Below are 22,568 nucleotides of genomic sequence, written 5' to 3' on the forward strand. Positions count from 1 at the left end.
ACTTTTCTTCTTTGCTTAGCTGTTGTTTGTATCAATCCCCTGGTAGGAATATGGGGCATATCATCTGGAGATTGTTCTGTTGAAAAGGCATAATTTACAAACAAGACAAGGTGCCCTGAGAAATACTGCCTTCTGCTAGCACAGCTATACTGAAACTGGTTTCTTGTTTGGCTTTGTTTTCTGTTTTGTTGTTGTTGTTGGGAAGTGAATTAGTGGTATTAACCTAAAGTTGTGGGTATATTCAGCCCAGAGAAAACCTCATTCTATTGGTGAACTATGTGGGACTTAATGTTTCTTATGAAGATCACTGAAATGTGCACAGGATTTTTTTTTCTCTCAATGTTTTATTGCCCATGTGTAAGTTTTTCTTGCATTGCTGTCCTCTAGAAGCAGCATCCCAGGACTGTCATGGGCATATCATGCAAGCTGTGCCCCCATTCTGGTCCTGCCACTATGTGATTGTGGTTAATCCATACTCTCTCCCTCACCATTTCCTCAAATTTGAATCAAGGCTTTGGTAACAAGCAGTTTTACGAAATGCATTTAGAAGGTGGGAGAAAATAAATATTTCCAGTGTTTCTTTTCTGTATGTTTAAAAAATAATCACAAATTATTAACAACTTCTCTTGTTAAATGGAATTTCTTTTAATATAAGAAATAATGGTGTATTAAAAATTTGTGCTTATTACACAGAAGCAACCAGCACAAGAAGCGAGATTTTAAGGTTTGCATTGTTAATATTAATTTCAATAAATACAATCAGTCAGCTTGCACAGCTTCTGATTCTGAGAATTAAAAGGCACCATTAAGGAAACATTCAAACTGCCTCTTTCTACTTACTGCGCACCAGTGAAAGATTACAAATTCAGTCCTTAATAGCTAACAGCTGTAATGTATTTCAGAAATTAATAAATAAATAAATAAAAATGCAAGTGGGGGAGCCTAACAAGGATAGATTCTCCATTTTCTCATTAAAATAAAATAAAATAAAATAAAATAAAATAAAATAAAATAAAATAAAATAAAATAAAATAAAATAAAATATTTCCTCCATGTTTTGAAAGAAAATGCTGCTGGCATTCTGTCTGCTCGTGGCTCTGTCCACTTAGCCATAGTACCCGAAGTAATGCACAAGAGAGAAGGCACAAGAAAAGAGAATACGCTGTTCCAAGAGCTCTGAGATGAGGAAGACTTTAATCTTAGAGACCATTTAGATATTAGAGGAAAGGTTACTGAAACATCAGGCATTTGTCAGAAGTAATACAAGCTACTCTCTGTCTCTGAGGAAATACAAGTATCACTTTTCCAGGGTGCCAAGAAAGGACTGTATTTAAATACAGGCATGATGGGACAGATCCCTCTGTGCATGGACACGGGTCTGTGAGCACAAACACCTGCCATGGTGCAACATACTCCATTGAAGCCAAGCCTCTGAGGAGAAGCAAGAATGCAGGAGTGCTGTAAGGGTGGGGAGCTTCCTGCTGATCAGGGCATGTTGCCCTCCTGGGTCAGATCACAGCAGTGTTCAGGAATTACTCTCCTGGGAGTTTCACTCAGCCTTTGATTGTAATGACTTTGCTGATGATTTGTCCATGGAGCTCTTTCAGTGGGTGTAATGCAGTGGGGGTCTCTTCTCATCACTGGATGTACGTGAAGAAGAAGGAGCTGGTCTGACAGTGTGGTGCTCTGGACTGTATCAGTTCAGGCTGACTGGAAGAAATATTTAGGGGTCACTGTCAGCATTTGTCAGAGAAACTGCTGTGATTTCATATTGCACCAATACATCATATCTTGAAGTAAAACAGCCTTGAAAAGATTTGTGTGTGAGGTTTGCTTTACTTTCCGAGTTAGATAAACAATTCATGAGTTTTCATGGGGTTGTTAATCTTTTCACTGTCTTGCTTTTTCACATTTACATTAAAAACATGGCATTTAAAGAAAATGGAAGCAGTTTCTGGGCTGGGAACTAGCAGACTTGAGCATGGTTTCCTTATAATTCTAAGCATGCACCTTGTACTATTTGTTCTAATGTTGAACACTGGCTTTTTGAGTAATTATCCGTTCTTTCACTCATTGCTTGATCTAAGATCCATTAAAGTCAAGGAGAAAGACCAGCTGATTCTAACAGCCGCAGCTTCCCTCTTGTAATCTGCTGTTCATTAAACTGCTCTTAATTCTGAGCTAAAATTCCTTACATCATGCTAAATTCAAAGCTTTATATGGCCTCGACTTTGTGGAGCATAAAATTTGAGACATGACGTATGAAAACATACATGTAGGTGAGGAAATCAGATACATTCATCCATTACAGTTATGTTCTTTATCAGCTTTATGGAGTTGGCAAAATCACTTAATGATGAAGGGTAGTCAGAAGAAATCCTGACTCAAAACAATGAACTGTTCCAAAGTGAAGCTTAATTCCTTGATGTTAAGCAGTAGTAAATTTGGCAATAGGTGAATAGTTGAGAACTTTAGACACACTTGTTGTTTAGGCTGATTTCCAGTTACAAAAACATTGCCATTGAAGTTTACTGATTAGCTATGGTAGAAGTAGTTCCAATAGGAGATGATGGACTTCAGACAAATGGGGGAAGCAAGGCAGGGTGGTAGGAGGTTGCCTGCTAAATAACTCACCAACAGAGTGATTTCCTTCAGGGTACACGTATTTACATTTCTTCTGGAATAAAGTAGAAAGCAAAAGTCTCTGTTTCACTTTGGAGCCCTGATTCACTTCAGAGAGCACCTACAGAAGCTATTTTAAATGGCCACAATGATAAACCATCCCACTGTCTGGTGAAGGACTGAAAGGCTCTAGTTCAAGTCACAAGTCAGAGGAGAGCTGGAAAGACTTTCTTGTTTACACTGGGCAAAAGACCAGTTGCCAAAAGGGCAGAAAAGACTTTGTGAGGAGTTTCCTGGTAGTCAGCAAATGTACTGCAGGGAAAACATTTTGTAACAAAAAACTATAGGATAAAAGATTCTTGTAATATAAAAGTGAAAAGTAAAGCTGGCTGATTGGCTAAAAAAAAAAAAAAAATAGAAAGAAGAAATGAAATGCGAGAGGTGAAATCTTTTAAGCTTTCGGTCAGATAACACATCTGAGCAAGCGCTTTGATGGTTGGCCTTGGGGCACATAGCTGGTGATCAGAAAGAGGCAGTGCTGTGGTGAGGGTCAAGAATATAAAATGTGGTATCTGGTAGTTTGCTGAATATTTGTTTGAGTTTTCTGGGAAATCTGTTTCAATTTGCAATATAAAGAGTGCATTAGTATTTCTTAGCCTGCATGCCTTATTTTACAGACTGCAACAGCACAACAATGGCAGTATAGCAGTATAAGAGATGAGAGCCTCAAGAGAACTGAAGGTCTTTCAGTTCAACTTGTCTGAAACCTGTAGTGAAAAGAAGAGAACCTGCTCCTCTCATAGGCATTAATTTGCCTGACTTGGCACATCTAAGCTGGCTTCTTCAGAGTAAGGACTCTTATTGCAAAGACAGATGTTTACAGACATTAGTTTAATGGTGAGCTTAGTCACAAATTAGTTTGTGATCTCTGTTCTTCATTTTCTGGATCCACTCTGGATCCAGTGCATTACAAAATATTAATATACAAAGCTTGGAAAACTATATCATCCATTAAGATGAAACCTCACAGACCTCTCTGAATCTAGGGAGGTCGGTTCTGGGTCATTCAAGAGGTGAGACTGTAGGACTGCTTGGATCAGTCTGGCCAAAAGATGTTAGAGTCCACTCCTGATTAGGAAACAGAAGAAATCATCATGACAGTCAAGAAAACTCAGAAAGAAGCAAGGGAAAAATAAAGACCTTTGTCTCTGCTACTTTCTGTATTTCTAAATCCATCACTGGTCTCCTATGAAAACATTGCTTCTCTAGATAAGTATGCTTGTCCAACTTAGATTTCAGGTGTCTATTATTACATTAAACATTTTTCCCTCCTGTTCTACCAAACTGATCATAATTATTATTGTTACAATAGGTAGATTTTTTTTTTTTTAAATTTTTTTATTTTTTTCTGCATAAAGCATGAAATGCCTCAAAGGGAAAATCCATGAGTTTATCTGTGGAAAGCAGCACACTGCTTGCCCTTAAGGTGATCTACAGGTCTGGGTGGTATCTTTCATGCTTACAAACATGTACACACCTGGATAACTGTTGAGATGAGAATATCACCAGATAATTCACTGGTCAAAAGAGAAGATGCCTGAATGTTGAATACAGAATTAGTAATGGAAACTGAAACAGTCGAGCAAAGAATATGTGAATACTATACTTACTCTTTTTTTATTTTTTTAAGTATGGTATCTGGTTTGGATTTGTTCTCTCTTAACTTTGCTGTAATTTTCCATCTTACTCAGTCTGATCTTTAATTCCGTGAGTGGTCACACAAAACAAGATCACTAGTGTGAATGGAATACACCAAACGGAAGGTCAGTCTGTGCTGATAGCTTCCAATGAAGGCCTAAGCAAGAGTTAAAACAGGGCAGATCTTCAGGGAAACATCTATCATTTGCTGGGTTCACCCAGAAAAGGCAGAGGGTGAAAAGAAAGAAGAAGAAAGTAGGTCTCCAATTATCCAGTTTCGACGCTATTTTAACTTCGTACGCTTCCAGCAGTAGCACATCATACTGCAGTTCTTTTCAGGCTAGAATTGCTTTGACAAAGTGCTCCTCTTTCTCCAAACAACAGCAGACCTCCAGGTAATCTCAGGTTATTGGCCTCCAATGCTGCCGGTTTAATGTTTTTCACTGGCACGGACTGAACTTTAAAATATCACTCTCCAGAAATACATACAATTTTTATGTCTGTGTATATTGAAACAGTCCTTATGTTAAATATAGTGCCACATAAAATGTCTACATTTGAATGACCATGAAGCAGAGACTATTTTATGACTTCAAAAAATTTTCCACATTATCACATATTGTAGACTATGTTGCTGCCTGAAATTAGTCTTTGATTTTTAAAGGTTTTAGCTCCCCGTCCTCTTTTTGTTTGTTTGTTTGTTTGTTTTGTTTTGTTTTTGTTAAAAAGTAATGCAATTACTTAAATTGCTTAAAAAGTTTATTTTATTTTTCTGCTGATTTAGATTTAGAAAGCCTTTATAGCATACAGGAACAGACAGTATAGAAAAGTTGAAAAAAATATGTATACCATCCATTGTGAATCTAGCTCTTAAATGCCTGCATATCTGGCTCAGTATCAACATCTGCAAAGAAGGAGAGGTGTCTTTGTTGTTGTCATTCAGTGATGTCATTAAAAGGTATATTTCTATAGGACTTGAACTAGGTCAAAAGGAGTCAACATAATACACAGAAATGACTTAAACTTAACATTTTCTTCTGCACAATGATTCGGGCTAAATGATCATAATAACTCTTTCTGGCATGCCAAAGGTATAAATAGCTACTGCTTCTAGTGATTTCTTAGGAGGCAAATTTGGCTGGTTGGATACCTGTGTGTCAGCTTTGAATTGGATGGCCTATTCAGGCAGGCGCATATGAAATCTGGCAGAGGTTGAGTATTGGCTCAGTTATTAGGCTCAAGCAGGGTTTAAAATAACACTTCTGGTATACTTGAGATTTTGTTTAAATCAAATGCCAATTACATAAGTCTTTAATATTAGACATTAAATCCACCATACTGTGACATATAGTACAGTAAAGTCCTTTATTTGTCAGCTGAAAAACATGACTTAAAAATCTAGGAGCGTGTACAAAATGCTTTTTTTGTACAAGATGTTAAAACCAGCTTCTATTAAAAAACAGCAGTTTACTGTGATTACAGTGTCTCAAGTGTTATGGGATTACATACAGCTCTGGAAGGGAAGAAAGCCTTAGGTGGCTTTGCTTGTTTTACTTTCTCTTTTTCTGGCAGAAGGGAGGGGGTGAAACAAACCCTGATTTGTTCAACTGCTGTAAAGGTAACTAAACAATCATTAAATTCCAGAGCTATTTGTCAAGCTCTGCTCAGGCACAAATGCAAATTAGACTGACTGCAAATTAATTCAATTTACGCTTTATCACAGAAAAAAAGAAAAAAAAAAAAAAACAACACAAATAAACAACAACCACAAAAAGAACCAACAACATACTATCTCAGTGAGAGCAGAAAGGCAAATAACAGCTGAGCAGAGATTTATGAGAAAACTAAAAATATTTTTACAATTTCTCCCCAGAAAAAATGATAAGTATGTCTATTTTCAAAGGAAAAAGAAAGTGATTTTCTTCAGAAATGGAGAAATACAATTTTTTTTTTTTGTTTTGAAACTGAATAAAAGAATTGTATTTTGCATGCTTACCTTTACTTTATGACTAATGTCACCTGCGTCTCTCATGGCTTGTATTTCAGAAAATGCAATCATTTTCCTACTGACACGGAGCTGCTTCCAGATGGAAGACCTGGCTCTAAAATGCCTGTCTTAGTGACAATGCTCAGCACCTGAGTCTGAAACCTACCTGAAGCTTGGATGCCTGGAGCAGGGGATGGAAAGACCTAAAGGTTTGAGTCAAGGTGGAGGTTTAAGCTTTTTAAGATTCTTGAGAATCTTAAGAAGGAGCTCGTGAAAATCAGTCCTTTCTTAGCTGAAGGAGGGCAGACCTCTGAGGACAGCCCTCAATCACAGAGATGGAAATCCACTGGCATAAAGGATTGCCATAGCCTCACTGCCCCCATCATGATCAGGACTTTGTTCATTACGTAAAGGCGGTGGTCCTCTAGGAGATTTCACGCCCTGACTCTCTGTAGGTATGAAGTTCACAGCATATGTCTGTGACAGTTTTGATTCACAGTCCTGTATGACAGTGGGTTTTTTGTATTTGTGAACTGTCAGGAGACTGTGTTCCCAATCCTTAATCTGTTACATGGTGTATAGTTTAAGTTAATTGAGAAATGAATTTAGCTTAAAACTTCCTCCATGTACATACCTAAGTTTTGGTACGTGTTTCTGCAAATGTTTCCAATGGCTTGGGATACTGGAAGCTATTTTCAAATTCCCGTGGATGCATATACACTCACATTAAACATTCAGGCCTGCTACATAGTCCTGAAAAGGACTCTGGAAGGAAAGTGTAGATTGCTAAATGAAGAATAAATCTGCGGTCTCGGAGACTGCGGGTTGGTCAGCCGGTCTCTGCAGTGAGGAGGGACAGCGCTTCTGCACCCTGCTGCACACGATAGCACACCTGCTGCTGCAGTATGCTGTGGGTGCTGCACACACGCTGCCTTCTCCTCGCCGCACCTGGTGGGCAGCAGCGCATTGAGGCCCTCCCGTAGGATTTCCTAAGGCAAGGGGTGCGGATGCAGTTCCATCGCCCCGGCAATGCCGACTCACATCAGCCGCTCTCACGAGAACTGTCGGGCTGCTCTGTTGGCGTGGGGTTCCCCCAGAAAAGGAACAGACCGAAACCCCACTCCCTGTACCTTGCAGTCAGTCGCTGCTGTTCTGGCTGGGGTGGCTCTGAAGCAGCCAAGCTGGGCAGTCAAGGGTTACACCAAGTGTTACATTGTGTTACCTTGCATTCCGATATCATCTTTAGGAAATTGACTTTCCTCCTCAGATTGCTGCCACCGTTTTGTTTTCAGGCCCGTCTCCCACCTCCCTACCCCTCCCTCCTTTTCCCCTTTCCCCTTCCCCAGGGTGTGGGTCTGTGGGTCCCCTTTCCCCGTTGGTCACGGAAACGGCCTGAACTGGCCTGTAAACCATCGAGGCACCTCCGTCACCACCACTTTTCCCCCTTTTTCACCCCCATCACAGACGCAGATGGACCTAAAGATAACTCCGTGGCAAACATCTGGGAAGGCGCTGGGGAGAAGACAGCCCCGTGGTCTCGGCTCCTAACACTCCCCACCCCAGGACAAAGCAGAGAACAATGAAGCCAAGATGTGGGGAGAATGTTAAGGGTTTATTTATTATTATTATTATTTTTTGGGGGAATCATAAAAATCGGGGGGGGGGGATGGGATGGGACACGGTTGTTTCCGTGCTGTCTTTGGGGCTGGTTGTGGGGATGTCTTCTCTGATGTTGGGCCCGGGGGCGGCTTTGTGCCCGGGCTGGTCCACGGAAGGATGAAGTTAACACACGTGGACTCTCTTCAAGGTTGACTTTCTCTGCCGCCTGGGACAGCAGCCATCACGTGGGGATGGGACACGGCTGCTTCGGTGCCACCTCTGGGTCTAGCTTTGGGGATGTCTTCTCCGGTGGTTTGCCCGGGAGCGGCTTTGTGCCCGGGCTGGTCCGCTGAAGAGCGAAGCTCGTCTGGGTGGTCTCTCTCCGAGGTGGATTTGCCGCTCGAGACCGCAGCCGTCATGTGGGGTTGGGACACGGCTGCTACTGCGCTGCCTTCAGCACCGTCTGCGGGGACGTCTTCTCCGCTGGTTTGCCCGGGAGCGGCTTCGTGTCCGGGCCGTTCTCCGCTGCCTGGACCGGCTGCCACGGCCTCCTCGGGGCCGGCTGCGGGAAGCTGAAGCCCGACGCCCCACTGGGGATCGGCTTCGAGTGTTCGCCCGCCTTCGCTGCCTGGATGGTCTCCGGCGTGCAGGCAGCGGGGAAGCCCTCGAGGACCTGGACGGTGCTGGCGTGGCCGAGGTGCGAGTGCTGCTCCGAGCACCTCGGGCCGTCGTACGGCTCCCTCCGCGACGTCTCTGGGGCCGAGCCCGGGAGCCCGAGGCACGGCCTTGCAATGGGGAGCGGCTCCTCGTGCGGCCGGTCCCCCTCCGCCTGGGACGCTCTGTGGGCGCGGGTACCGACGATCTTCTGCAGGCCCGCGCTGGCCCCCGTCTGCTGGGGCTCTGGGAGCAGGTCTCGGCACCTGCAGCTGGTGCCCGTCTCCTGCCGCCGCGTCCTCGGCGCTGCTGAGAGGCGTCCCGCTCCTCAGATGGACGGGAGCGGGTGGCAGTCTGCTCAGTCGCCGGCGCTCTGGGCTGGACGCTGAGCTCAGGCGGCTGGGAGCTGCAGGGTGGGCTGGACGCTGCCCGCCTAGCAGGACCGGAGCTGGTGGTTTCAGGTCCTGTAATGATGTGGGACGGCAGTGGTACCTCCCGGCTGGAAGTGGTGGAGCTGTCCGGCTCAGAGTTGGTGCGGGAAGCTGTAAGGAGAGACAGGAAGCTCAGCAGGATGAACATGCAGCCCCAGGACAGGACGGGCTGCCATCCCCCATGGGGCAGAGAGACTGTGGCAAGGCCACCGTGAGCACCCGTCCCGAGGCACGCGGCTCTTTGCCTCTTACCGGTGCCCGCAGCAGCGCAGGTGTCGCACTCCCAGCTGTTGCCGCTGGTGGCCCAGAAGGTGCAGTTCCGGTGCGTGCCTTCTGAGCCACAGGAGCTGCAGAGCAGCAGCTGCCAGCGCCTGCGGAAGCAAAGGGGTTGTGGCTGTGAGGACAAAGCAAGCCAAGGCGGGGAGCAGCCGGCACGGCTCTGGCACTCAATCCTTGCTCCCCCAGCCTGTGCTGAGGCTGAGATCCCACGCAGAGCCGCAGAGGACTGCGGAGGTCACTCACCCCGCTTCCTGTGCCCTCTCCCTGCCTCCGAGGTAGATGCACATCTTGGCATCACACCGCCTGTGCCTCTCTCGCAGCGGCTGGTAGTCCTCATCGTCCCACCAGGATGGTCGTCTGCCAGAGAAGAGAGGGAATGTGATGAGTCCCCAGTGCCCCAGGCGTAAGGCAGATCCAGGGCATCCGCCTTGAGCTCATTCTCAGCTTCTCCATGAAGCCGAGACCAATGCTCTCAGGAAGGCAAGGGACTGGGCCTGCCGGGGCTGGCACAGCTCCTGTGCCCGAGTGTCTGCAGAGCCGGGCAGAAGGACACCAACCTGACTGGGATCTGGATCCCCAGCGTGGTCATTTGGGATCTGAACTGCGTTCTTCCTCCACAGACGGGGCAGAAGAAGCGCATGGTGGCAGCGTGTAAGGCATGTTTCTGCAGGAGAAGCACAAGCAGCGTGAGCGTGAGCGGGGCTGGGTGCTGCTGAGCACTGGTCGTGCCCAAAGGGCGAGGGGAGGGCTCCTACCCTGATGCAGCCCCGGTGGAACCAGGCCTGTTTGCACACTGGGCACATCATGGTGTGGTAGGACGTGCTGTCCCCCACGGGCTCCAGGCAGATGACACAGATGTTGTTCTGAGATGGAGCTGCCTCCGCTGCCTGTCGAGGGCGATGCTCCCAGCAGAAGGACCTGGGCAGGAGGACAGAAAGGGATGGGCACGGTGAGAAGTGCTGTAAGCAGGGCAGAGGACCAGGAGAGAGCTCCAGGCCTGGGCTCTGGCTCTGGCAGGATGCTGGGAGGTGTTGCTGCGGGTACCTCCCCGGGAGGAACAGGGAGGGACGGCAGCTTGGCTGCTGCTGCCAGCCCTTACCGGTGCTGCCCAAAATACTGGGTGACGCACTCCCCGTCCTCGGCGCAGGGCAGATGGAAGCTGCGCTCACAGCCTGTCTGCGCGCAGCTGATGGTAGCTCCCCTCTCGCCGCAGACAAAGCAGTGCTGCAAAGAGCAGACCAGTCCCCATCAGTGGAGGGCTCGGGGCCTCCGTGGCTGACCCCACTTCTCCGGGCAGGGCGCAGAGTCCCACCATAGAGGCTGGTCTGCTGTGGTGGGACTTTATCCCAGAGCCGGTTGGAAAGGCCGCGATCACTTTGTTTGGGCCCAGGCAAAGCCGGTGTGAGCCTCTGCCAACACCAAGCTCCCCGTTCAGTTCAGGAACCCACCTTCTGGTCTGCCAGCTGGACTGCATGCTGGACGGCATGAAGGGAGAAGCCAAAAATTCCTCCCATTGGGCTTCTCCATTCCAAAAGGCCATCAGCAAAGAACTGTAGGAGAGAAAAGAGTGTGATCTCGTGAGGCCAGGAAGGCAGGGAGCATCCCTGGCAGGAGCCCGAGGCCTTGAGCGAACTTACCAAGCAGAACTGGTGGGCACAGAGCCCACCGGTGGCAAACATCTGCCCGCAGGTGTCCGGGTTAACCCGTGTCCTGCGGCACAGCACGCACTCTGCAGAGGAAGGAGAGAGCAACCGTGAGCAGCGGTGAGCACCTGGCAGGGCCGGCTGTCCCTGGGGCATTGCAGGCCTAGTGGTGCCAGTAGTCAGCCATAGCTTGGCTGGGCCCGAGCAGAGGGGCCCTGCCTGTCCGTGGCGCTGGGGAGCCCCTGCTCGCCCCTTCCCCCCCTCCCAGCTACAGGCAGAGCCCCAGCAGCCCCCTGCCTAGCAGTGGGGAGCTGCATGCAGGGATACGGTGCTCTCACCTGGCTCCCCAGAGTTGGAGGCCTCCTCCTCGTTCCCTTGGAACACGCTCGGCATCTTTGGCGAGAAACAAGAGAGTCAGTGCTCTCTCCACACCTCACCAGGCCGCACTGAGCTCGGCCCCAGCCCAGCAGCCTTAGCTCTGCTCCCGGCCCCGCGGGTCACAATGGCCGCTCCCTGCCACCACTGTGACATCACGGTCACCACCTCACGGGGCTGAGGGCGCGGCACACACGCAGGAGGGCGGTGGCTCCTGTGGGTAGTGCGGAGCCAGGGGCCCGGTGCTGACAGCATCCTTGGGGAGCAAGGATGGCCTCCCTCAGGCCTTCCGCACCGCGCCCGTGCTGGGACGGCACAGCAGAGAGTCTAGGAAAGGCCTGCGGGTCAACAGCGCAGCCGGCATTTCTAGTGCATGTGCTGACCGACTTCCCAGGCTCTGATGGCCACAGGACAAGGGGGAACAGCATCACTGGCAGGAAGACACTCAAGATATCTGCACGTCGGGAGCACAGAAGCTCACAGTGGCATTATTGTCTTTTGCCCAAATTAAAATAACTGCTGCTTGGACATGATAGTTGAAAACAACCTAGTCTGCCTCTGTAGTTCTATTTTTTAACTTTTTGTATGGAACACATTGACCTGTAATAAACATTTAATACTGGGAATCAAAATCTTAAACTACACATTTAAAACTTGGTAATCTTCCTGGGGAACGTGCGGATAACTTACATTCCTGAAGATTCCGCCATATTTAACCTGGCCAAAGTAGTTAGTAAGCATCAGATCCATCAGCAACTGCTGTTCCCAGGCTACTGTTTTGATCTTGCAATTAAATTAATTTGATGTGGGTAACACACAGTTACTGCACAGACCTGTGAATGGTTTTGACCTAAGAGGAGGTCAGGTGAACTGCAAGAGGGAATTCCTCGCTCGGAGGGCGCTGAGGCCCTGGCACGGCTGCCCAGAGAAGCTGTGGGTACCCATTCCTGCAGGCAGTCCAGGCCCGGTTGGACAGGACCCTGTTCTAACCTGACCTGGGTGGCAGCGCTCCCATGGCACGCACTTGAGGCTGCGTGGGTTTTGTGATCCTTTCCTATCCGAGCAAGTGCTTCTCTGCAGGGCTGCTCTCAAGGAGATCCTCCTCCAGTCTGTATAAATACAGACCCAAGTGCAACGGCTTGCATTTGGCCGTGTTGAACCTTTTGTGGTTCACGTGAGCCCACTGCTCCAGCCTGTCCAGGTCCGTCTGGGTGGCTTCCCTTCCCTCCAGCGTACTGGTGACACTGCTCAGCTTGGCATGGTCTGCAGACTTGCTGAGGGTGCGCTTGATTCCATCGTCTGTGTCATCGATAAAGATGGGGAAGGGCACCGGTCCTGAGAACAGCTCTCGGGGGACACCGCTTGTGACTGACTTCCACCCAGATCAAAACCCTGTGGTTGCGACCATCCAACCAGTTCTTAATCCACTGAACAGTCCATCTTTCAAAAGCACACCTCTACAATTTAGAGAGAAGGATGTGGTGAGGGACCATGTCAAAAGCTTTGCAGAATTCTAGGAAGATGACATCCATCACCCTTCCCCCATCCACCGACTGCCATCCCTCCATCACAGAAGGCCACCAGAGTGGTCAGGCAAGATCTGCCCTTGGTGAAGCCACGCTGGCTCTCTCGCATCACCTCTTTGTCTCCTACGTGCCTTGATGGGGTTACCAGGAGGATCTGCTCCGTGATCTTCCCAGGCACAGAGGCGGGGCTCACTGGCCTGTAGTTCCCTGGTTCATGCTTTCTCCCTTTCTTAAAAATGGGAGTAACGTTTCTCTTTTCCCAGCCACCAGAGATTTTTAGCCGACAGCCATGACTTTTCAAATCTGATGGAGAGCGGCTTGGATTCTACATCAGCCATCTCTCTCAGAACCCGAGGATGGATATCATCTGGCCCCATGGACTTATACACGTTCAGTTTCATGAGGACCCCTCAGACTTGTTCCGTTGTCACAGCAGGATGGAATCTGCCCCTCTCACCCACACCCGGAGGGAGGCTCAGGGTCCTGGTGGATATGAGGAGCCTGGCCACCAGTGAAGAGTGAGGCAAAGCACTTACTGAGCATTGCAGCTTTCTCCATGTCTGAAAAAGCCCCTTCTCTGTTCTCATTTATCAGAGGGGAAACACTCTCCTTGGTCTGTCTCCACCTGCCCATGTACCTGTGGAACTCCTTCCTGTTATTTTTCGCATGCCTTACCAAGTTCAGGTCTACCGATCATTGAATCACAGCATCACCAAGGTTGGAAAAGACCTAAAAGATCACCCAGTCCAACCGTTCACCTATCACCAATAGCTCCCACTAAACCATGTCCCTCAACACAACATCCAGTCGTTCCTTGAACACCCCCATGGTCGGTAGCTCCACCACCTCCCTGGGCAGTCCATTCCAGTGCCTGACCACCCTTTCATTGAAGTAACATTTCCTAATGTCCAGCCTGAATCTCCCCTGCCGCAGCTTGAGGCCATTGCCTCTAGTCCAATCATTAATGACACGAGAGAAGAGGCCAATCCCCAGCTCACTACAACCTCCCTTCAGGAATTTACAGCAATATGGTCTCCCCTGAGCCTCCTCTTCTCCAGGCTGAACATTCCCATCTCCTTCAGCCTCTCCTCATATGGCCTGTGCTCCAGACCTCTCACCAGCTTTGTTGCCCTTCTTTGAACATGATCCAGGGCCTCAATGTCTTACTTGCACTGATGGGCCCAAGACTGGACACAGTACTAGAGCTGCAGCCTCACCAGTGATGAGTACAAAAAAGTGTTCCTATATTCTTCCCAGGCTACACAGCCTGGAAGAAGATCTGTGGTCTCGGAGACTGCGGCTTGGTCAGCCGGTCTCTGCAGTGAGGAGGGACAGTGCTTCTGCACCCTGCTGCACACGATAGCACACCTGCTGCTGCAGTATGCTGTGGGTGCTGCACACACGCTGCCTTCTCCGCGCCGCACCTGGTGGGCAGCAGTGCATTGAGGCCCTCCCGTAGGATTTCCTAAGGCAAGGGGTGCGGATGCAGTTCCATCGCCCCGGCAATGCCGACCCACATCAGCCGCTCTCACGAGAACTGTCGGGCTGCTCTGTTGGCGTGGGGTTCCCCCGGAAAAGGAACGGACCGAAACCCCGCTGCCTGTACCTTGCAGTCAGTCGCTGCTGTTCTGGCTGGGGTGGCTCTGAAGCAGCCAAGCTGGGCAGTCAAGGGTTGCATCAAGTGTTACATTGTGTTACCTTGCATTCCGATATCATCTTTAGGAAATAGACTTTCCTCCTCAGATTGCTGCCACCGTTTTGTTTTCAGGCCCATCTCCCACCTCCCTACCCCTCCCTCCTTTTCCCCTTTCCCCTTCCCCAGGGTGTGGGTCTGTGGGTCCCCCTTCCCCGTTGGTCACGGAAACGGCCTGAACTGGCCTGTAAACCATCGAGGCACCTCCGTCACCACCACTTTTCCCCCTTTTTCACCCCCATCACAGACGCAGATGGACCTAAAGATAACTCCGTGGCAAACATCTGGGAAGGCGCTGGGGAGAAGACAGCCCCGTGGTCTCGGCTCCTAACACTCCCCACCCCAGGACAAAGCAGAGAACAATGAAGCCAAGATGTGGGGAGAATGTTAAGGGTTTATTTATTATTATTATTATTTTTTGGGGGAATCATAAAAATCGGGGGGGGGGGGATGGGATGGGACACGGTTGTTTCCGTGCTGTCTTTGGGGCTGGTTGTGGGGATGTCTTCTCTGATGTTGGGCCCGGGGGCGGCTTTGTGCCCGGGCTGGTCCACGGAAGGATGAAGTTAACACACGTGGACTCTCTTCAAGGTTGACTTTCTCTGCCGCCTGGGACAGCAGCCATCACGTGGGGATGGGACACGGCTGCTTCGGTGCCACCTCTGGGTCTAGCTTTGGGGATGTCTTCTCCGGTGGTTTGCCCGGGAGCGGCTTTGTGCCCGGGCTGGTCCGCTGAAGAGCGAAGCTCGTCTGGGTGGTCTCTCTCCGAGGTGGATTTGCCGCTCGAGACCGCAGCCGTCATGTGGGGTTGGGACACGGCTGCTACTGCGCTGCCTTCAGCACCGTCTGCGGGGACGTCTTCTCCGCTGGTTTGGCCGGGAGCGGCTTCGTGTCCGGGCCGTTCTCCGCTGCCTGGACCGGCTGCCACGGCCTCCTCGGGGCCGGCTGCGGGAAGCTGAAGCCCGACGCCCCACTGGGGATCGGCTTCGAGTGTTCGCCCGCCTTCGCTGCCTGGATGGTCTCCGGCGTGCAGGCAGCGGGGAAGCCCTCGAGGACCTGGACGGTGCTGGCGTGGCCGAGGTGCGGGTGCTGCTCCGAGCACCTCGGGCCGTCGTACGGCTCCCTCCGCGACGTCTCTGGGGCCGAGCCCGGGAGCCCGAGGCACGGCCTTGCAATGGGGAGCGGCTCCTCGTGCGGCCGGTCCCCCTCCGCCTGGGACGCTCTGTGGGCGCGGGTACCGACGATCTTCTGCAGGCCCGCGCTGGCCCCCGTCTGCTGGGGCTCTGGGAGCAGGTCTCGGCACCTGCAGCTGGTGCCCGTCTCCTGCCGCCGCGTCCTCGGCGCTGCTGAGAGGCGTCCCGCTCCTCAGATGGACGGGAGCGGGTGGCAGTCTGCTCAGTCGCCGGCGCTCTGGGCTGGACGCTGAGCTCAGGCGGCTGGGAGCTGCAGGGTGGGCTGGACGCTGCCCGCCTAGCAGGACCGGAGCTGACGGTTTCAGGTCCTGTAATGATGTGGGACGGCAGTGGTACCTCCCGGCTGGAAGTGGTGGAGCTGTCCGGCTCAGAGTTGGTGCGGGAAGCTGTAAGGAGAGACAGGAAGCTCAGCAGGATGAACATGCAGCCCCAGGGCAGGACGGGCTGCCATCCCCCATGGGGCAGAGAGACTGTGGCAAGGCCACCGTGAGCACCCGTCCCGAGGCACGCGGCTCTTTGCCTCTTACCGGTGCCCGCAGCAGCGCAGGTGTCGCACTCCCAGCTGTTGCCGCTGGTGGCCCAGAAGGTGCAGTTCCGGTGCGTGCCTTCTGAGCCACAGGAGCTGCAGAGCAGCAGCTGCCAGCGCCTGCGGAAGCAAAGGGGTTGTGGCTGTGAGGACAAAGCAAGCCAAGGCGGGGAGCAGCCGGCACGGCTCTGGCACTCAATCCTTGCTCCCCCAGCCTGTGCTGAGGCTGAGATCCCACGCAGAGCCGCAGAGGACTGCGGAGGTCACTCACCCCGCTTCCTGTGCTCTCTCCCTGCCTCCGAGGTAGATGCACATCTTGGCATCACACCGCCTGTGCCTCTCTCGCAGCGGCTGGTAGTCCTCATCGTCCCACCAGGATGGTCGTCTGCCAGAGAAGAGAGGGAATGTGATGAGTCCCCAGTGCCCCAGGCGTAAGGCAGATCCAGGGCATCCGCCTTGAGCTCATTCTCAGCTTCTCCATGAAGCCGAGACCAATGCTCTCAGGAAGGCAAGGGACTGGGCCTGCCGGGGCTGGCACAGCTCCTGTGCCCGAGTGTCTGCAGAGCCGGGCAGAAGGACACCAACCTGACTGGGATCTGGATCCCCAGCGTGGTCATTTGGGATCTGAACTGCGTTCTTCCTCCACAGACGGGGCAGAAGAAGCGCATGGTGGCAGCGTGTAAGGCATGTTTCTGCAGGAGAAGCACAAGCAGCGTGAGCGTGAGCGGGGCTGGGTGCTGCTGAGCACTGGTCGTGCCCAAAGGGCGAGGGGAGGGCTCCTACCCTGATGCAGCCCCGGTGGAACCAGGCCTGTTTGCACACCGGGCACATCATGGTGTGGTAGGACGTGCTGTCCCCCACGGGCTCCAGGCAGATGACACAGATGTTGTTCTGAGATGGAGCTGCCTCCGCTGCCTGTCGAGGGCGATGCTCCCAGCAGAAGGACCTGGGCAGGAGGACAGAAAGGGATGGGCACGGTGAGAAGTGCTGTAAGCAGGGCAGAGGACCAGGAGAGAGCTCCAGGCCTGGGCTCTGGCTCTGGCAGGATGCTGGGAGGTGTTGCTGCAGGTACCTCCCCGGGAGGAACAGGGAGGGACGGCAGCTTGGCTGCTGCTGCCAGCCCTTACCGGTGCTGCCCAAAATACTGGGTGACGCACTCCCCGTCCTCGGCGCAGGGCAGATGGAAGCTGCGCTCACAGCCTGTCTGCGCGCAGCTGATGGTAGCTCCCCTCTCGCCGCAGACAAAGCAGTGCTGCAAAGAGCAGACCAGTCCCCATCAGTGGAGGGCTCGGGGCCTCCGTGGCTGACCCCACTTCTCCGGGCAGGGCGCAGAGTCCCACCACAGAGGCTGGTCTGCTGTGGTGGGACTTTGTCCCAGAGCCGGTTGGAAAGGCCGCGATCACTTTGTTTGGGCCCAGGCAAAGCCGGTGTGAGCCTCTGCCAACACCAAGCTCCCCGTTCAGTTCAGGAACCCACCTTCTGGTCTGCCAGCTGGACTGCATGCTGGACGGCATGAAGGGAGAAGCCAAAAATTCCTCCCATTGGGCTTCTCCATTCCAAAAGGCCATCAGCAAAGAACTGTAGGAGAGAAAAGAGTGTGATCTCGTGAGGCCAGGAAGGCAGGGAGCATCCCTGGCAGGAGCCCGAGGCCTTGAGCAAACTTACCAAGCAGAACTGGTGGGCACAGAGCCCACCGGTGGCAAACATCTGCCCGCAGGTGTCCGGGTTAACCCGTGTCCTGCGGCACAGCACGCACTCTGCAGAGGAAGGAGAGAGCAACCGTGAGCAGCGGTGAGCACCTGGCAGGGCCGGCTGTCCCTGGGGCATTGCAGGCCTAGTGGTGCCAGTAGTCAGCCATAGCTTGGCTGGGCCCGAGCAGAGGGGGCCTGCCTGTCCGTGGCGCTGGGGAGCCCCTGCTCGCCCCTTCCCCCCCTCCCAGCTACAGGCAGAGCCCCAGCAGCCCCCTGCCCAGCAGTGGGGAGCTGCATGCAGGGATACGGTGCTCTCACCTGGCTCCCCAGAGTTGGAGGCCTCCTCCTCGTTCCCTTGGAACACGCTCGGCATCTTTGGCGAGAAACAAGAGAGTCAGTGCTCTCTCCACACCTCACCAGGCCGCACTGAGCTCGGCCCCAGCCCAGCAGCCTTAGCTCTGCTCCCGGCCCCGCGGGTCACAATGGCCGCTCCCTGCCACCACTGTGACATCACGGTCACCACCTCACGGGGCTGAGGGCGCGGCACACACGCAGGAGGGCGGTGGCTCCTGTGGGTAGTGCGGAGCCAGGGGCCCGGTGCTGACAGCATCCTTGGGGAGCAAGGATGGCCTCCCTCAGGCCTTCCGCACCGCGCCCGTGCTGGGACGGCACAGCAGAGAGTCTAGGAAAGGCCTGCGGGTCAACAGCGCAGCCGGCATTTCTAGTGCGTGTGCTGACCGACTTCCCAGGCTCTGATGGCCACAGGACAAGGGGGAACGGCATCACTGGCAGGAAGACACTCAAGATATCTGCACGTCGGGAGCACAGAAGCTCACAGTGGCATTATTGTCTTTTGCCCAAATTAAAATAACTGCTGCTTGGACATGATAGTTGAAAACAACCTAGTCTGCCTCTGCAGTTCTATTTTTTAACTTTTTGTATGGAACACATTGACCTGTAATAAACATTTAATACTGGGAATCAAAATCTTAAACTACACATTTAAAACTTGGTAATCTTCCTGGGGAACGTGCGGATAACTTACATTCCTGAAGATTCCGCCATATTTAACCTGGCCAAAGTAGTTAGTAAGCATCCGATCCATCAGCAACTGCTGTTCCCAGGCTACTGTTTTGATCTTGCAATTAAATTAATTTGATGTGGGTAACACACAGTTACTGCACAGACCTGTGAATGGTTTTGACCTAAGAGGAGGTCAGGTGAACTGCAAGAGGGAATTCCTCGCTCGGAGGGCGCTGAGGCCCTGGCACGGCTGCCCAGAGAAGCTGTGGGTACCCATTCCTGCAGGCAGTCCAGGCCCGGTTGGACAGGACCCTGTTCTAACCTGACCTGGGTGGCAGCGCTCCCATGGCACGCACTTGAGGCTGCGTGGGTTTTGTGATCCTTTCCTATCCGAGCAAGTGCTTCTCTGCAGGGCTGCTCTCAAGGAGATCCTCCTCCAGTCTGTATAAATACCTGGGATTGCCCCGACCCAAGTGCAACGGCTTGCATTTGGCCGTGTTGAACCTTTTGTGGTTCACGTGAGCCCACTGCTCCAGCCTGTCCAGGTCCGTCTGGGTGGCTTCCCTTCCCTCCAGCGTACTGGTGACACTGCTCAGCTTGGCATGGTCTGCAGACTTGCTGAGGGTGCGCTTGATTCCATCGTCTGTGTCATCGATAAAGATGGGGAAGGGCACCGGTCCTGAGAACAGCTCTCGGGGGACACCGCTTGTGACTGACTTCCACCCAGATCAAAACCCTGTGGTTGCGACCATCCAACCAGTTCTTAATCCACTGAACAGTCCATCTTTCAAAAGCACACCTCTACAATTTAGAGAGAAGGATGTGGTGAGGGACCATGTCAAAAGCTTTGCAGAATTCTAGGAAGATGACATCCATCATCCTTCCCCCATCCACCGACTGCCATCCCTCCATCACAGAAGGCCACCAGAGTGGTCAGGCAAGATCTGCCCTTGGTGAAGCCACGCTGGCTCTCTCGCATCACCTCTTTGTCTCCTACGTGCCTTGATGGGGTTACCAGGAGGATCTGCTCCGTGATCTTCCCAGGCACAGAGGCGGGGCTCACTGGCCTGTAGTTCCCTGGTTCATGCTTTCTCCCTTTCTTAAAAATGGGAGTAACGTTTCTCTTTTCCCAGCCACCAGAGATTTTTAGCCGACAGCCATGACTTTTCAAATCTGATGGAGAGCGGCTTGGCAACTACATCAGCCATCTCTCTCAGAACCCGAGGATGGATATCATCTGGCCCCATGGACTTATACACGTTCAGTTTCATGAGGACCCCTCAGACTTGTTCCGTTGTCACAGCAGGATGGAATCTGCCCCTCTCACCCACACCCGGAGGGAGGCTCAGGGTCCTGGTGGATATGAGGAGCCTGGCCACCACTGAAGAGTGAGGCAAAGCACTTACTGAGCATTGCAGCTTTCTCCATGTCTGAAAAAGCCCCTTCTCTGTTCTCATTTATCAGAGGGGAAACACTCTCCTTGGTCTGTCTCCACCTGCCCATGTACCTGTGGAACTCCTTCCTGTTATTTTTCGCATGCCTTACCAAGTTCAGGTCTACCGATCATTGAATCACAGCATCACCAAGGTTGGAAAAGACCTAAAAGATCACCCAGTCCAACCGTTCACCTATCACCAATAGCTCCCACTAAACCATGTCCCTCAACACAACATCCAGTCGTTCCTTGAACACCCCCATGGTCGGTAGCTCCACCACCTCCCTGGGCAGTCCATTCCAGTGCCTGACCACCCTTTCATTGAAGTAACATTTCCTAATGTCCAGCCTGAATCTCCCCTGCCGCAGCTTGAGGCCATTGCCTCTAGTCCAATCATTAATGACACGAGAGAAGAGGCCAATCCCCAGCTCACTACAACCTCCCTTCAGGAATTTACAGCAATATGGTCTCCCCTGAGCCTCCTCTTCTCCAGGCTGAACATTCCCATCTCCTTCAGCCTCTCCTCATATGGCCTGTGCTCCAGACCTCTCACCAGCTTTGTTGCCCTTCTTTGAACATGATCCAGGGCCTCAATGTCTTACTTGCACTGATGGGCCCAAGACTGGACACAGTACTAGAGCTGCAGCCTCACCAGTGATGAGTACAAAAAAGTGTTCCTATATTCTTCCCAGGCTACACAGCCTGGAAGAAGATCTGTGGTCTCGGAGACTGCGGCTTGGTCAGCCGGTCTCTGCAGTGAGGAGGGACAGTGCTTCTGCACCCTGCTGCACACGATAGCACACCTGCTGCTGCAGTATGCTGTGGGTGCTGCACACACGCTGCCTTCTCCGCGCCGCACCTGGTGGGCAGCAGTGCATTGAGGCCCTCCCGTAGGATTTCCTAAGGCAAGGGGTGCGGATGCAGTTCCATCGCCCCGGCAATGCCGACCCACATCAGCCGCTCTCACGAGAACTGTCGGGCTGCTCTGTTGGCGTGGGGTTCCCCCGGAAAAGGAACGGACCGAAACCCCGCTGCCTGTACCTTGCAGTCAGTCGCTGCTGTTCTGGCTGGGGTGGCTCTGAAGCAGCCAAGCTGGGCAGTCAAGGGTTGCATCAAGTGTTACATTGTGTTACCTTGCATTCCGATATCATCTTTAGGAAATAGACTTTCCTCCTCAGATTGCTGCCACCGTGTTGGAAATGACCGCGGGAGTCGTGCCTCATATATCATGGTCAGCAGGCCTCAGTTTATTAGGTGTAACAGCGTCTTGTTTATACAGTCAGTAATAAGCTCATACATATTGCAAAAGTAAAGCTCAAGATTGGTGGGTTATACATTACTTCATTTGACCTTTATGGTTAGTCTTATGGTTACTTTTCTTCATAGCTATGCCTACACATTGCTACACATTTTGTTTTTCCCTTTAGGCCGTCCTTGTTTCTCGCTACATATTTTGTCCTTAGCTACATATCCTGTCTTTCACATCCTGATATCTCCTCATTGTTGCCACTAGCCACATACCTTCTCTTACAATTTAACTAATGGAATCTCATCATGTCCTTTCTCACGGAGCCACTCTGCACAAACACTCTCCACACTTACACAGACCCTCTCCACACTTCCCCCATTTTCTTTTTGGGCAACTAAGAAGGCATTGTATTTTGAGTCGATCATTCTCATTAGTAAATACAACATAACAACATTACTGTTAAACCTACTAAAAAGAACAAACATGTTTGTACTGCAACCTAAGTTTCTGCAACCTGGAAATAAATCCGTGAGGGTCCCATTGTGTTAATCTGTAACCAGTTAAAAAATCTTCAATTTTCATATACTCTGATATATTGAATTTTAATGACCACTAAGATTTGTGCAATAAATACTTTTAGGATGCTCATAACCATGCTCTACCGACTGAGATAGCTGGGCTAATAATTGATTAATGATCATGCAATTTACGAAGTAGCATATCAAATAGAACCAACTTTAGAGGACAAATGTACTAGAATATCACTAGGGGCATTATTACTTACTGACCCTTGAGAAACTGTTTGTGGTGAATGCGACAGGTGGTGCCAGCAGGGCGTCCCCTGCTTCAAAGTGCACCTTTCCTCTCTCACCCACCCCAGATTCTCTCCTGCATTCAGGGTCTGAAGGATTTCTTCCAGTTGTACACCATATCCGCGTGGCCAG

At 51.5% G+C, this 22,568-nt stretch overlaps 2 protein-coding genes across 2 annotated transcripts; both read right to left on the minus strand.

Annotated features, from left to right (window-relative positions):
* Window positions 1–8,359: 8,359 nt before the first annotated feature.
* On the minus strand, window positions 8,360–11,306 carry LOC140263768 (PHD finger protein 7-like). The gene is made up of 10 exons (XM_072358931.1): window positions 11,252–11,306; window positions 10,908–10,999; window positions 10,719–10,820; window positions 10,370–10,494; window positions 10,026–10,188; window positions 9,828–9,934; window positions 9,514–9,627; window positions 9,244–9,362; window positions 9,042–9,102; window positions 8,360–8,768 (listed from the first exon to the last, which is right to left on the minus strand). Exons 1-10 carry the CDS (start codon window positions 11,304–11,306, stop codon window positions 8,360–8,362), a joined length of 1,347 nt encoding a protein of 448 aa, XP_072215032.1.
* Window positions 11,307–15,343: 4,037 nt separating this feature from the next.
* On the minus strand, window positions 15,344–18,290 carry LOC140263767 (PHD finger protein 7-like). Its single transcript, XM_072358930.1, has 10 exons — window positions 18,236–18,290; window positions 17,892–17,983; window positions 17,703–17,804; window positions 17,354–17,478; window positions 17,010–17,172; window positions 16,812–16,918; window positions 16,498–16,611; window positions 16,228–16,346; window positions 16,026–16,086; window positions 15,344–15,752 (listed from the first exon to the last, which is right to left on the minus strand). The coding sequence occupies exons 1-10, from the start codon at window positions 18,288–18,290 to the stop codon at window positions 15,344–15,346; spliced, it is 1,347 nt and encodes a 448-aa protein (XP_072215031.1).
* Window positions 18,291–22,568: the final 4,278 nt, after the last annotated feature.

The sequence above is a fragment of the Excalfactoria chinensis genome, chromosome Z (genome assembly GCF_039878825.1).
Source record: "Excalfactoria chinensis isolate bCotChi1 chromosome Z, bCotChi1.hap2, whole genome shotgun sequence".
Taxonomy (NCBI): Eukaryota; Metazoa; Chordata; class Aves; order Galliformes; family Phasianidae; genus Excalfactoria; species Excalfactoria chinensis.

Coding starts and splice junctions, on each gene's coding strand:
- LOC140263768 (XM_072358931.1), bottom strand. CDS start 11,306: ATGCCGAGCGTGTTCCAAGGGAACGAGGAGGAGGCCTCCAACTCTGGG. Junction 9,935..10,025: donor TCCACCGGGGCTGCATCAGG/GTAGGAGCCCTC, acceptor CTTCTCCTGCAG/AAACATGCCTTACACGCTGC. Junction 9,103..9,243: donor CTGCGCTGCTGCGGGCACCG/GTAAGAGGCAAA, acceptor CTCTCCTTACAG/CTTCCCGCACCAACTCTGAG.
- LOC140263767 (XM_072358930.1), bottom strand. CDS start 18,290: ATGCCGAGCGTGTTCCAAGGGAACGAGGAGGAGGCCTCCAACTCTGGG. Junction 16,919..17,009: donor TCCACCGGGGCTGCATCAGG/GTAGGAGCCCTC, acceptor CTTCTCCTGCAG/AAACATGCCTTACACGCTGC. Junction 16,087..16,227: donor CTGCGCTGCTGCGGGCACCG/GTAAGAGGCAAA, acceptor CTCTCCTTACAG/CTTCCCGCACCAACTCTGAG.